The sequence below is a fragment of the Pongo pygmaeus genome, chromosome 5 (genome assembly GCF_028885625.2).
Source record: "Pongo pygmaeus isolate AG05252 chromosome 5, NHGRI_mPonPyg2-v2.0_pri, whole genome shotgun sequence".
Lineage (NCBI taxonomy): Eukaryota > Metazoa > Chordata > Mammalia > Primates > Hominidae > Pongo > Pongo pygmaeus.
This window is the reverse complement of record NC_072378.2, coordinates 108,910,613-108,925,111: the sequence shown is the minus strand read 5'-3', so window position 1 is coordinate 108,925,111 and position 14,499 is coordinate 108,910,613. Positions and strand designations below refer to the sequence as shown.

Below are 14,499 nucleotides of genomic sequence, written 5' to 3'. Positions count from 1 at the left end.
TTTTTAGTAGAGATGGGGTTTCACCATGTTGGCCAAACTGGTCTCAAACTCACGACCTCAGGTGATATGCCCGCCTCGGCCTCCCAGAGTGTTGGGATTACAGGTGTGAGCCACCATGCACAGCTGGTTTATTCTAATAGGCTTCAAGAACCTATTCAGTCTGGGATGCCTGCTCTTATCCCATGAGTCTTGGTGTTTTGTAGGGTGAGAAATGAGCTGTTAATAAAAGCTTTTCTCCAAGCAGAGTAGTAAATTTACTTCTGTTGTTGAGATGAGGTCTTACTTTGTTGCCCAGGCTGGTCTTGAAATCCTAGCCCCATGGGATCCTCCCCACTCAGCCTTCTAAAGTGCTGAATTACAGGTATGAGCCAGCAAATTTATTTTTATTTCCAACTCATCTTCATTTGGCTAGTATAGGATAATAATAGTAAGCTCAATCTTTTGTTTTTTAATCATTTATTCAAAGGCCAAACTCATCCTACAAAGGATGGCAAGCTAAGAAAGTGCTTGCCATCATAATGTTCTTGAACACCCACTCCACATCATACACTGGACTGGGCCATTTGCTCATTTAATGGTTTGTTCCAAACTACACTACAGTAAAATTGATATGATTCCCATTTTGCAGTTGCAGCTCAAGAAATTAAGTTACTTGCTCCAGGCCCACAAAGCTAGCAGGGGAGAGCGTGGATTCAGATTCAGGTCTACCATTCACCTAAGCCTGCATTCTTTCTAATACATTACCTCACCTGTCAAACACAGAGAGTTACAATTAGAAGGACTGTCTTAGTCCAGTCATTTTATTTCAAATGAAAATATACTCTCGTGTTATCTATTTTACTTATTTAATAAAGAACAGATGGCCCAAAGCAGTTTTAAGTTTTTCTGCTTACTCCTTCTCTTAATATAAAGACCAAAAAAATACTGGTACCTAATTAGAACATTTATTATTTGACATAGTAAGAATTAGTACAGATCCTATGTTGTAACGTGTTCCACTCATGTTGACTACCCTTCTTTCTATATAATCTAACAGCCTTTATTGCACAGTTCATTTAACTTATGAACACTTCAATTCCAAGTGTTCATAATTCCAAGTGCTAAATCAAGATTTTAAGACTAGAACTAAATTGTTTAATAGAGAATAGAAGAAAAAGTCATTTACTTAAAAATGCATATATTTTCATCTTACATTTCTCATAACAGGAAACATAACGTGTATATTCATTTTTCCATAATACCTAACAAGAAGAAATGCTTAATTTTAAAAAATACTTCAGCTACTCACTAAAACCAGTTCTTGAAAAACTTTCCACATTTGTTAATGCTGAAAAAAATGTTCACGTTTGTTACCAGTTCTTAAGAATGAGGGAGACGTGAGTTCTTGTTTCAACTGTTAATCTGCATCATGTTAGAAAGAGGGAATGGGCAGGGGTTCCAGGAAGGTGTGATGTCTCTGAATTCGGTTTAGAAGCTGCTGTGCCACAGGTTTGAATTCTGTTTCCCAGTGGAGTTTGTGATAGTTTTTTAGGTCTGGATCAAAACTGCCATCCAGTGCTAGTTCTTCATCTGTATTAGAAAAATTTAAATTACAGCATTATTTACAAATGTAATCCTGTTGAATATAGTTTAATTTTGATGATATGAGTTAAACTCACCCTGGGTCATCCTTTAATACCAACGTAACACAAGACAGGATTTCAGAGAAGTTCTTTACTCTCTTCTGTTCTTTATGAATACATCATTTTATTTTATTTTATTTTATTTTATTTGGAGAGGCAGGGTCTCCATGTATTGCCCAGGCTGGTCTCCAACTCCTGACCTCAAGCAATCCTCCTGCCTTGGCCTCCCCAAGTGCCAAAGTGCTGGGATTACAGGTGTGAGCTACCTCGCCAAGCCCATTAGTTTACAATTAGTCTATTTTGGTATCTCAATTTAAATGGGCAATATTTTTTTCAAAAAAAGTCTGGCCAGGTGTGGTGGCTCATACCTATAATGCCAACACATTGGGAGCCTGAGGTAGGAGAATTGCTTGAGCCCAAGAGTTCAAGATTAGCTTGGGCAACACAGTGACAGCTCAGAAAAAGAAAAAAATCAGAAGATTATCTGGGCATGGGGGCATGTGCCTGTGGTCCCAGTTACTCGAGAGGCTGAGGTCAGGAGGATCACTTGAGCACGGGACATTGAGGCTGCAGTGGGGCACGATCATGCCACCGCCATCCAGCCTAAGCGACACAGCGAGACCCTGTCCCAAAAAATAAAAAATCCAAAATTGAACTGAACCCTTATTTCAACTAATTCCTTAGTTTTTTATATGTAAGTTTGTATCTAAAAGTCAGATCACAATTTCTCAGAATAAACAACGTATTAATATGTTACTTCCTTATGTGTACATAGAAAAGTTAATTACTTCAAAGGTTAGATATAAAAGGAATCAGGAAATCTTTTAGGAAAATAGCTCAGTTAAATTTGACACTTTAAACTTTACTGAAAATCAGAACTTTGCTGGCTTCAAAGCAGCAGGGAAGTAGTACTTTGGAAAGACAACCTTCCACCCCCAAACTCTCTCCATAACTGAAAACTGAGAGAACTTGGGAATCCCAAGGAGTATTAGAATCCCAAGTGAGCCCATGGATAATGCAGACAAGAACTTGTAAGAATAAAATGCAAAAGTACAACTTCAATTCTTAATCTAAGGGCACCCTGAATTCTGGGAACACCATAAATATATTCAATCCAAGTAGGAAGACAAATGACCACTGAGGTTTCTGTGCTGATTGCCACAGCAATTTTACATGTTGATGTTGAGCCTCACACCCTGTGTGACAGACTTCAGAAAAGTGCACTGACCTGCCAATCAGATTAGCTCTGCCACTTCCTACATCTGCGACATGAGGCCAACTTCTAAAATGGTAACCACTAAATCCTAACAACCACAGATGTTGTTACTTAAATGGCCAACGCTTTTTTTTTTTTTTTTTTTTTTGAGATGGAGTCTCACTGTGTCACCCAGGCTGGAGTGCAGTGGTGCAGTCTCGTCTCACTGCAACCTCTGCCTCCCGGGTTCAAGCAATTCTTCTGCCTCAGCCTCCTGAGCAGCTGGGATTACAGGCATGTGCCACCACGCCCAGCTAATTTTTTCTTTTTAGTAGAGACAGAGTTTTACCATGTTGGCCCGGCTGGTCTCCAACTCCTGACCTCAAGTGATCCGCCCGCCTTGGCCTCCCAAAGTGCTAGGTTACAGGCGTGAGCCATTGCACTCAGCTGCCAACACTTTTTTTATAGGGCCAATTAAAATCCTATTATAAAATATTTCATGACTGTTGATATCAGATTTTCTACACTGAATATTTGTGTACATTCACTGTGTACTTTGGCACTATGGGTGTTAGTGTCACCACCCAAAATAAGATAAGGGAGTCTGGAATCCCAGTTTGTACCTTCCTCTCATCACAACCAAGTGGTCAACTATGCAGTTCTGAGATAAGCTCCAGGCAGACACAAACACTTCGGCAAGGAGCTCCATGGAGACTCTGTAAGCAAACCTGGATCTCCCCACCCATGAGATAACTGGGCCCCGAGGGGAGGAGAATGCAGGCGATATTTGGTGCGTTCAAAGCTCTTCTTGTTTGGCTACTTCCAGACAAAAAGAGTCAGGTAGTCTCAGTGATTTCAGATTTCATTCCGTTTTTTTGAGACAGAGTCTGCTCTGGAGTGCAATGGTGTGATCTCGGCTCATTGCAACCTTCATGTCCCAGATTTAAGTGATCCTTGTGCCTCAGCCTCCCAAGTAGCTGGCACTACAGGCATGTGCCACCAGGCCAGGCTAATTTTTTGTGTTTTTAGTAGAGATGGGGTTTTGCCACGTTGCCCAGGCTGGTCTCGGACTCCTGACCTCAGGTAATCCACCCACCTTGGCCTCCCAGAGTGCTGGGATTACAGGTGTGAGCCACAGCGCCCAGCCAGTGATTTCAGATTTCTAGGCCATCTTCCTGCTCACTGTTTTCCAGATTTTCTGAACATTAAACTTTTGTTGAAAAGTGAATTCTGTTGTATAAAAATAAAATTCCGTTGTATAGAAAATGAATTCTGTTGTATAGAAAATAAATTCTGGGTACGGTGGCTCACACCTATAATCCCAACACTTTGGGAGGCTGAGGCAGGTGGATCACCTGAGGTCAGGAGTTCGAGATCAACCTGGCCAACATGATGAAACCCCATCTCTGCTAAAAATACAAAAAATTAGCCGGGCATGTGGCAGGTGCCTGTAGTCCCAGCTACTTGTGAGGCTGAGGCAGGAGAATCACTTGAACCCAGGAGGCAGAGGTTGCAGTGAGCCATGGTCGTGCCACTGCACTCCAGTCTGGGCGACAGAGACTCTGTCTCAAAAAAAAAAAAAAAAAAGAAAAAGAAAAGAAAGAAAGAAAATGCATTCTATTGTAGAAGTCCTTCTTTCCCAAGCTGCTGGCGGCTAAGCAGTGTGGCCTGGGCATGTCATAGTCCCTTCTTTCTCCTAGGGCTTTGGTTGGATTTAGTGGTTTTAGCAAAATCTCTGTTGGGTGTGTGGCTTTTTAAAATCTAATGTCAAGACCACGTTACTTGTCTTGAGGCCCAGCCTATAGTTAATCCACCCTCAAACCATATTAATTCTAAACTGGGTTAGACAAGATAACAAGAATAGCCAAACAGCTACAGGTAAGAGAAATGAGGTCTAAAGTTTGAAAGTAAATACAACAACATACATTAAAAGTGCCATATCACATGGGGTATTAAATTTTGGAACTTGTACTGCAAAGAGTAGCAGAGGCTGATTGAGTAAAAATTTAGATCTATGATTCATTTTTTTTTTTTTTAAGAGACAGAGTCTCATTCTGTTACCCAGGCTGGAATGCAGTGGTGTAATCATAGCTCACTGTAGCCTCGAATTCCTGGGCTCAAGTGATCCTCCCACCTGTTTCCTGAGTGGCTAAGACTACAAAACACGTACACCCAGCTAATTTTTTCACTTTTAGTATAGATGGGTCTCACTACGTTGCCCAAGCTGGTCTCAAACTCCTAGCCTCAAGTGATTCTCCCACCTCGTCCTCACAAAGTGCTGGGATTACAGGCATGTGCCATTGCACTCAGCCTTTGATTAATTCTTTTTAAGATTTGAATCATCATAAGTTAGAAACTGTGCTTCACAGTATTTTGCATCATGACTCTGTATACATATACCTACTTATATACGAATAAACAAATGTTTCACATTACAATACTTGTCCTTACTAAATATAATACATTCTGATATTTTCTTTCTTTGCTACTTCATTTTTTAAAGATGCTGGTCACAACCAACTAAATTGATTTCCTGACCTGCAGTGTGAAAAGTGCTTATTTAGATAACCAATCATTCTTAAGCTTTCTTTAGGCACAGCATGCTTCCAAATACTAAAATTTGGGGCAAAGTATTAGAAAGAATTAAAAGACCCTAAAATATAAATGTATCAATGATCATTACAACACAATCATCATTAGAAGTTTGTGTCCTGCAGCATCTGTAAAAGCTTCCTTTACTCACTACACTATTTCCTAGCTAGCTGTTCAGCAGCAGATGGCTGTTTAAGGGATTTATCATCGCCCTGACCATTCTCTCATAAGGCAAAGTTGTCGAATGTTCTAGAAGCACCTGATAGCTCTTCAACATAGGCTGATGTGATCCTCCAACTTGAACGTGGGCCCCCACTCTACCCTTGTCACAAAACCTAAGTGCCCACTGCCACGAAACTTATGATGAACATACAACAGCCTAGTGTACTTCCCATTTGCAACAATAAACTACACACATGGTCATCAGGTACCAGCTCCCCGCAGAGGGGCTCACTGTAGTCTGGAGTGCTCAGCACACCACTAAGAACTTCAGCATCAACACGCCGCTTATGAGCTCATAAGACATGACTGCAGTATAATGGGAAGTTTCAGACCACATTCTTTGAAAGCCACTTTCCAGAAAGACTGTCAACATTCCAACGATGTTGAGGATATATTACTTATCCTTTTTTTCTAGTCACTCAGCAAGAAAAAGTTAGGTAACTTACATTACTATAGAAATTGCCACACCAGTATTTCCAAAAACAGTGCTCATACTTCAACACAGGCCTTGGTAATTTAACAGCTCATCCTGTTTCCAAAATGGCCTGTTTTTTTTTGTTTTGTTTTGTTTTGTTTTGTTTTTTTCAGCTATCTTTGTAAAAGAATTGAAATGCAAGTATACTCTCACCCACATGCCCATTTCACTTGCAGCAGTCCCACTGCCCAGACCCAGCCATGACCCTGTCAGAAGTCAGGGTCTGAGTGCTCATTGCCGAGAGAAAAGCCAGGAGGCAGCACAGCCCACCACCCAGCCCACGAGGCAGTCCCCATGGTTCGTGAAGAGGAGCTCACGTGAGAAACCTGGGATGCATTGCACAGTGGCTTGGCTCCCTGAGTGAGCTGTGTTTATTTGTTGTTATCCATGCCACAGTCCCCCTGCACGGGGTGCAGTGGAGTAAGGGTGTTCTAGGTAACGGAGCAGCTGGAAAACACAGGGCTAGTTGTTTGTTTTCGGATGGGAAGTCCTGCCTTTGCTACAGTATGACTTGAGGCAAGCCACTTAACTGTCCTAAAACCTACTTTCCGTATCTGTCACCTAGCTGATGGCCTCAGATCTTTCAAAAATAGAATAAACATGCTTTTAAAAGGATATAGCACTATTGAAACAAAGGTACCACCATTGTTAGCCAGTCCACATGCAGCTATCAAGTACCTTCTTTGTATGAGGCAATATCCTTTTCCTAAGGTGGTTCAGTTGGAAAGGGGAAAGAAGATAAAACTCACAAAATAATAATACAGGATAATTACAGGACAAGTTACACAATTCATGATTGATTGCTAAATAAGAAGTATAGATTTCCTATGACTAGCCTACGACTGTGGGCTTGAGAAGCTACGTGGGAAGGGCCTGCACCTGGCTAGGCAGATTGGGATCGGCAGGTAGGAAATGAAACAGAACATGTGCAAAGGCACAGAGGCAGGAGAAGCACGATCAGAAGCCCAATTTGGCTATGGAAAAGTTGGGAATGGAGCGCAGTCAGCCCTTCGCATCCACGGGCCACGCATCCACAGGTTCAACCAACCACAGATAGAGAATATTTGAAACAACAACAATAAAAAGAATACAAATAAAAATCACAGCACAACAACCATTTACATAGCGTTCACACTGTAGGTATTACAAATAGTCTAGAGATGGTTTAACGTGTGCAGGAAGATGTGTGTAGGTGAAATGCCAATTCTATGCCATTTTATATCAGGCACTTGGGCATTTGTGTTGGTATCCGAGGGAGGCCCTGAAACCAATCCCCCCAGATACCAAGGGGTGACTGTAACAGGCAGCAGGGCCCACTAAAATGAAGTGCCTTCCACGTACACTGCCCCTGCTGAGAAGCCAGCCATGCCCACACCTCCTTCTGATCCATCTTTATGCCACACAGCCCCGCAGCCCCACCATCCTTGTTATTTATGGCTGATTGCCCCAGACTTGGGTAACAAAGGAAACCACAGCCTGTCACCGGGTAGCTGCTGCCTACGCAGGAAAGCCCTGGGCCATAGGACAGTGACTCACTGAGCCAATCATATCTTCTCCCTGAGTGGGTGACATAGGAAAGTGCCCTGGCAACAGACAGACACAGGGAGGGCAGCAAGTGGAGGCCTGGAGGTAGCTGAAGCCATGATCTAGAAGGAGCCTAGAGGGAGTAAGTGGGGAGAGAATTCTTTCCCTAACAGCAGACACAACACAGCTGGGTCTCTAGAATGGTGGAGCCCAGGGGGCGGAGCTCATGACGCCCACGGCTGAGGGGTCACTTGGGACTCTGGCTCCTGCCTGGCTCTCTGGGAGGCTTTGAGCAGTATCTTGTTTCCTGGCTTCTTTCTTCTCTCTGTACATTCTTCCTTTAAGCTCCTTTGCTAACGAGAGCAGGGGCTCTCAATCTTAGCTAATAGACTCACCTGTGAAACTTTGAACACAGATTCTCAGCCTCATCCCAGAGCTTCTGAATCAGAATTCCTAGGGCTGGGGCCAGGAAGGTGTTTTTAGTTTTTTTGGGTTTTTAACTCCACAGCTGATTTCAATGCTCTACCACCATCGAGAACTGAATTAAGGCAACCTGAACATGCACTTCTGCTCCTTGCAACCTGAGTCAGTTTAATGCTCATGGAGCCGACTGTGAACCTCAATGATTAAAAAAAACTGCTCACTTTTTTTTCCTTATTGTGTTTTAAAACACATGTACAAAATTATATTTACCTGGAAAAACCAAATTTCACATCAACCTAGCAAACCCAATTATTTCAAACAACTCCTGAGTTCCAGTTTCTGTTTAGTGGCACAGTGTTACAACACTTCAAGAGTTTCCAGAGCACGTCAGCCACCTTCTGAGGACTTGCTATGTGGCAGGCACTGTGTTAGGCTCTTTGTACACATCTGCTCATTTATCACCCTGCAATCTGGACATTAATTATCCTCATCTTGGAGATGATAAAATATCATTTCGGAACAGCTGATAATCTGTGTTTTTAAATGTTCCACAAGTGAGTCTGCTCTGCAGCCAGGATTGGGAGCCTCCGCTCTGGTTAGTGAAGGAGTGTAAAGGAAAGGTGTCTGTTAAGCTTTCTCAGGTTGCAGAGAAGTTGAGCTCAAAATTTAGAAACTCAGCACCTATGGCTTCCAAGTGACCTTGAGCCTTTTCACATGGCCTCCTGGATCTAGTATGGTGGCTGGGCAGTGTTGGGCACATCTCCTCTATTTGAGAAAAAGGATTATTAAAAACACTCATTTACTGACCCAAATCATTGTTTTTAGAATTAACCCAGGATGAAAAAAATTATCCTAAAATTATAAAAATTTTTTAAATGTAAAAAATGATCCTGGCCAGGCAAGGTGGTTCACACCAGTAATCCCAGCACTTTGGGAGGCTGAGGTGGGAGGATTGCTTGAGCCCAGGAGGTTGACACCAGACTGGGTAACATAGCAAGACCTCATCGCTACAAAAAAAAATTTTTTTTAATTATCTGGGCATGGTGGTGCATGTCTGTAGTCCCAGCTACTTGAGAGGCAGAGGCAGGAGGATCACTTGAGCCCAGGAGTTCAGAGCTGCAGTGAGCAGTGATCGCGCCACTGCATTCCGTCCTGGGTGACAGAGCAAGACCCTGACCCAAGAAAAGAAAGAAACAATCTTCTTTCCTTTGATTTGTATCAGTGATTTCCTACCTTTCAAGGATATAAACTCCATTGTAATGCCAAATAGTCTCACAGGCCCTCACCCACATGATAATTAACATAGCTAATTAAAATGTACAGCTTCATTTAAAAGCATGACTTAATTGAGTAGCTTTTAGCCATATTTTCTCAATTACAAGTGTCTATTTGCTTTTGAACAACAGAAATACATTTATGCTGAGGTCTTATATTTATGCACTCTAGAGAAAATGAAAAAAAAAAAAAAAAAGCCATAGAAGAAATCATGATTGTATCTAACGAGTTGAAAGTCCTTCTGTCCCCATTGTAAATAGCATTCAGCCTCTTCAGATAGTTCCAAATTATAGTAATCTTTAACATACTCTTGATGCTTATAGAAATACAGTCACCTAAATGCATACTAATATTTATCCGAACAGGTCACAGAAAAAAGCTATCTCACACTCTGATAAAACTCACAGACTCATCATAGTCAAGAGTCTTACCTAAAAATGATGAGAGCAGGAGTAAGAGTGTATTGGTGTCTTCATTTCCAAAACATGATGAAGCATTAGTGATGTTTTCACTGAAGTTCCATAAAGTTTTACAAACCAAGCAGGCCAGCTGCCAATCAGTAGGACCAAAATCTTTTAAACAATCCACTAACCTGAGTTAATAAAATTCAAATTGAGAAGTTATTAGGTCTGAATCTGTCTTTAATTTTAATATTGTTAGCATAATGATTATCCTTCTGTGATATGTAAGTATAATCCAGTGATCACTTAAAATAATTCCTTATCTATAAATTTAAGTGGTTACAAAGTAGCAATAATCTACTTCTACACTTTTTTTTTTGAGACAGAGTCTCATTCTGTTGCCCAGGCTGAAGTGCAGTGGCGCGATCTCGGCTCACTGCAACCTCCACTCACAGCAACCTCTGCATCCCGGATTCAAGCGATTCTCCTGCCTCAGCCTCCTAAATAGCTGAGATTACAGGGGTGCACCACAACGCCTGGCTAATTTTTATCTTTTTAGTAGAGACGGGGTTTCACCATGTTGGCCAGGCTGCTCTCGAACTCCTGACCTCAAGTGATCTGCCCACCTCGGCCTCCCAAAATGCTGGGATTACAGGTGTGAGCCACCACACCCGGCCTACTTCTGCACTATTTTAAGTATCCAGTGGAATCTAAACCCCCTCTTTAGCCTCAGCTTAGGGGCTTCCCAATGTTGAAGTACCTTTGCCCCACAGGAATGATGAAAGGGCCAAAGCTCCCAAGAAAATGATGTACTTCAAATCCTGAGAGAGTCAGTACTCTACGCCTTGAAACTTACTTTTTAATGCCACCTCCTTCTTTCAGGATGACACGCTTGTCTTTATCCACAGTGAGATTGAGGAGAACACCACAGGCAGAAAAGCAGATATCCTGATGCTGAGCATCCAGCAGCGCCATCATGAACCTGTGGACTACGAGGGAAGAGAGCAAATGCAGACCAGTAAAAGTTCAGGGTTCCCAGCTGTCTGTTGTTTTAACAGATGGTATAGGGGAAACGGGGAGTGGCTTGCAAACCCAGAACCCCTGTTAAGGGACTTAACTCATTCTTCCTAAGGCTTTATCCATCACGCAGCAGTGGGTTCCCCAATACCCACCACTCCCAGAGTCGGCTTCCCCAAACCCCAGATACTGCAAAACCTGACCCAGGCAGCAGCTGCTTCCCCACGGCAGTGAAAGAGTCCCAGCTGGTGGAAAGGAGGGAGCACAGGTGACACTCATCTAACTTCCAGTTGTTCTCACAGGTGTTCCTGAACCTCCAGCAGCAAATGTCTTTAAATACACAGTCCTGGAGAGGGGAGTTGGTTCCTGGTGGGATCATTCCTGAAGTCTCCCAGGGCCACGTGTAAGACTCAGACTGTTGAAAACCAACCTGGGGCAAGGCAGGCCTTCCAGTGTAGGGACATCTCAAGGCAGGACAGGCTCCTGCCTCAGGAGAATCATTTTCCCTTACTCCTAGGAAATGGAACTGGGAACCGTTTGTCCTGTTTTCTCATCCCTCAGCAGACGCTGAGCAAAGGGTTGGGGAAGAGTGAGTAAAGTGTGCCTTCTGCCTCCTCCCACAGTACGTGCACCTGAGAGGGGCTGCCCTGTTCTAGCCCCGGCCCTGTTAACTGGGTTGGGCAGTGAGCTTGGCAGAGGCAACATCACATACATATGTGCTCTTAAGAGGCTAAATAGTGCCCAGCAAAATGTGCAGTTATCTGCAGGTAGTGAAAGGATGGGGCATGGTTTGCTGCTGCTGCTTTTTGTGTCTGTATTATTGAAACTTTCCATTACGAACATGGAGAGTTATGTTTTTAAAATTATTGTTACATGAAATATTTGAGACATACAGAGAGTCAAAGTATACTAATATTTGAGACATACAAAGGGTATAAACATGTGAGTACTTGTCACTCAGTTTAAGAAATAAAACATTACATTCCAAACAACATGTTGTACATAATAAATATAAACAATTCTTATTTGATAATAAATAACATTATAGGTCCAATTATAATCTTTGGACATCCCTTTCCTTCCAAAGGTGAACGCTGTCCTTTTTTAATTTTTTAATTTTTTTTATTTTTTAGAGATAGGGTCTCGCTCTGTCTCCCAGCCTGGAGGGCAGTGGCACAATCATGGCTCACTGTAGCCTCAAACTTCTGGGCTCAAGTGATCCTCCTGCCTCAGCCTCCCAAGTAGCTGGGACTTGTGCCAACACCACGTCTGGCTAATTTTAAATTTTTGTAGAGACAGGGTCTCACTGTGTTACCCAGGTTGATCTCAAACTCGTGCCCTCAAGCAATCCTCCCACCTTAGCCTCCCAAAGTGCTGGTATTACAGGCTTGAACCACTGTACCCAGCCTGAACTCTGTCTTAAGTTGGAGTTTACTATTTCCAATTACTATTTATACTGTATAGCATCACTACGTGAATACCTGTGCAGAAGCAATACCAATGCAGAAGCAAAAGGTAGTTTTGTATGTTTTAAAGCTTATATTCATGGCATTCCTCTGTATATATCCTCCTATTGCTTTTAAATGCTAGAGAACATTTTATTGCATGAATATACCATAATGAATTTGTCCTCTTCTCTGTTGAGGGACATTTAAGTTGTTTCTACTTTTTGCTATTATAAGCAAGATGTAATAGACATTCCAGTACATAAAAGAGAATGTCTTCTTAAGAATATGCCCCCAGACAGAAGTGATTACTCAAGATTCACTGTTTCTGTTAGACATACACACACCCCATCTTGGAGCACAGAAAGCCACTCACAAGGCAGAGGGGAACACTGCCTAGGTCCACCTTGGCATCCTGAGCCAGGAGCCTTAAACACGGAGCTTTACAAATCTCAAAGCAGAAACAAGCATAACACTGTAATGATTCAAGCTGCAAAACCACTCAGCTGATTGTTGGCAAAAAGTGAATGTTTATGAATTCTAGTGTCATTAACTCACCATTGTTCTGCACAATGAAATCGCAGACATCACGGTCCTGGGAGAGATTTCCAAAAACACGCACAGCCTCCAGGATTCCATCCATGTTATTACTGACAAGAAGCTTTAAGAGCACTGGATTTGGCGACCACAGAAATTAAATCAGTGAATTTAAGTTTTTAACTTAAAGGTTAATGGAAATCAACATCATACTTAATACTGATAATTTTCAAATGATAATAAAATACAAACTATAAGGGACTTTAGCAAGAACTAAGAAACTAATTTTTCCCATTTCTAGTTTCCCCATATTCTAATTTCTTAGAATCATCAGGCTCTAAGACATTTTTGTACCAGAAGGCAGAAGATAGTAATGTCTCCTGCTCTGTGTTTAGTTAATAAAATCGAAACTTCAAATGAGCACTCATTTATCCAAATCCAACTCTGAACCTTACATTCAGCAATATATAGCTTTTTGTCTTGAATTATGGAATTCTTCACTTGGTAGTAAGATAAATTGTTGATTGTCGCTGTAGCATTGATCACCAGCTCCTCACAATCATCAAGTGACTTGTATTCTGAAATGAAGTGAGGATAAGGGAGTCAAAGACCAATTGCAGGAGTAGAACCAACTACGTTGCAACTACAGCAACAGCAGGGCCAGGAGCCGGCTGCTATCACGCAAGGTCCCCACAAAGGCCCTGGAGAGGCACCTTTACCACTTGATTTCCCCCGACTCCTCCTGCACAGAAATGCCCCAAATGCAAGGGCCTGCTCCTGGCCAGAGCAGAGAGGACACTGTCAACTCAATCCTTGCAGCCAGGAGGTCTGGAAAAGTCCAGCTGATCTGGGACCTGTGTCTGAAGTAAAGCAAAGGGGCCAACACAGCAGTGAGCGGAGCCATCTCTAATCCTGCCTGTTTTCCGGGTCTTCAGGCTCTCCCAGGGGCTCCTCCTTGGAGCTGTGCCCTCCTTCCCACACCGCCTCCCAACAGAACGGCCCTGGGGTCATGATCCATCTGTGACTATGAACTCTAGAAGACACCTCTGGCCTCCTCTACCACCCGCCTAGTTCATCTCTCAGCACTTGCTGGCTTCTCTTCTTCCACTTTTGCCTCCCTAAATCTATTCTCAACACAGTTATCCTTTAAAAGCAAGTCAGATAACACCACCCACCTCATAACCCACGAATAGACCGCGTCGTCTGGTCCACAAGACCTACCTGGCAGCTCCAGGCCTTATCTCTCTGGCCTCATTTGCTCATCCTACTCCCAGACCCCCAAGGCCAACCACACCAGCCTCCTGGCCTCTTGGAATATGCCAGCATGCCCCTGCCTGAGAACCTGTGCACTGCTGAACTTTCTTCTGGAACATACTCTCCTCCCAGTTAGCCACTTGGCTCACTCCTTACGTCCTCCCAGCAGTTGCTTACATGCCGCCTTGTTGGACATACTTTCCGTAACCTCCCTATTTAAAATAGCACCTATTGTCTTTTTTCTTACCCTGCTTTAATTTTCTCCATAGCACATATGACCACCTGATGTTATATTGTTACATATGTGTTTAATGTTTGTCTTTCAGCCCTAAAATGTCAGCTTCCTGAGGCCTAGGGATGTGTCTGTTTTATTCATGGCTGCATTCCCAGCTTCTAGAACAGTGCCTGGCACATAGTGAGTGCTGGATGCAAGAATAATTGATCCTCGGGAGTGGGGAGGGATAGCATTAGGAGATATACCTAATGCTAAATGGCGAGTTAATGGGTGCCGCACACC

The 14,499-nt window shown here is 42.8% G+C and overlaps 1 protein-coding gene across 8 annotated transcripts in view; it reads right to left on the bottom strand.

Moving 5' to 3' along the window:
- Positions 1-439: 439 nt before the first annotated feature.
- ARMC2 (armadillo repeat containing 2) overlaps positions 440-14,499 on the bottom strand; it is a 125,789-nt gene continuing 111,729 nt past the window's right edge. For 7 of the 8 annotated variants that reach the window (XM_054490012.2, XM_054490017.2, XM_054490013.2 and 4 more), the window contains 5 exons: positions 13,184-13,306; positions 12,750-12,863; positions 10,586-10,718; positions 9,760-9,920; positions 440-1,569 (listed from right to left, as the gene is read on the bottom strand). In XM_054490012.2, coding sequence (XP_054345987.1) covers positions 1,412-1,569; positions 9,760-9,920; positions 10,586-10,718; positions 12,750-12,863; positions 13,184-13,306 — 689 coding nt within the window. In that variant the 3' untranslated portion in view covers positions 440-1,411. The remainder of the gene's footprint in view (positions 1,570-9,759; positions 9,921-10,585; positions 10,719-12,749; positions 12,864-13,183; positions 13,307-14,499) is intronic. The other variant, XM_054490018.2, reaches the window with a different exon arrangement.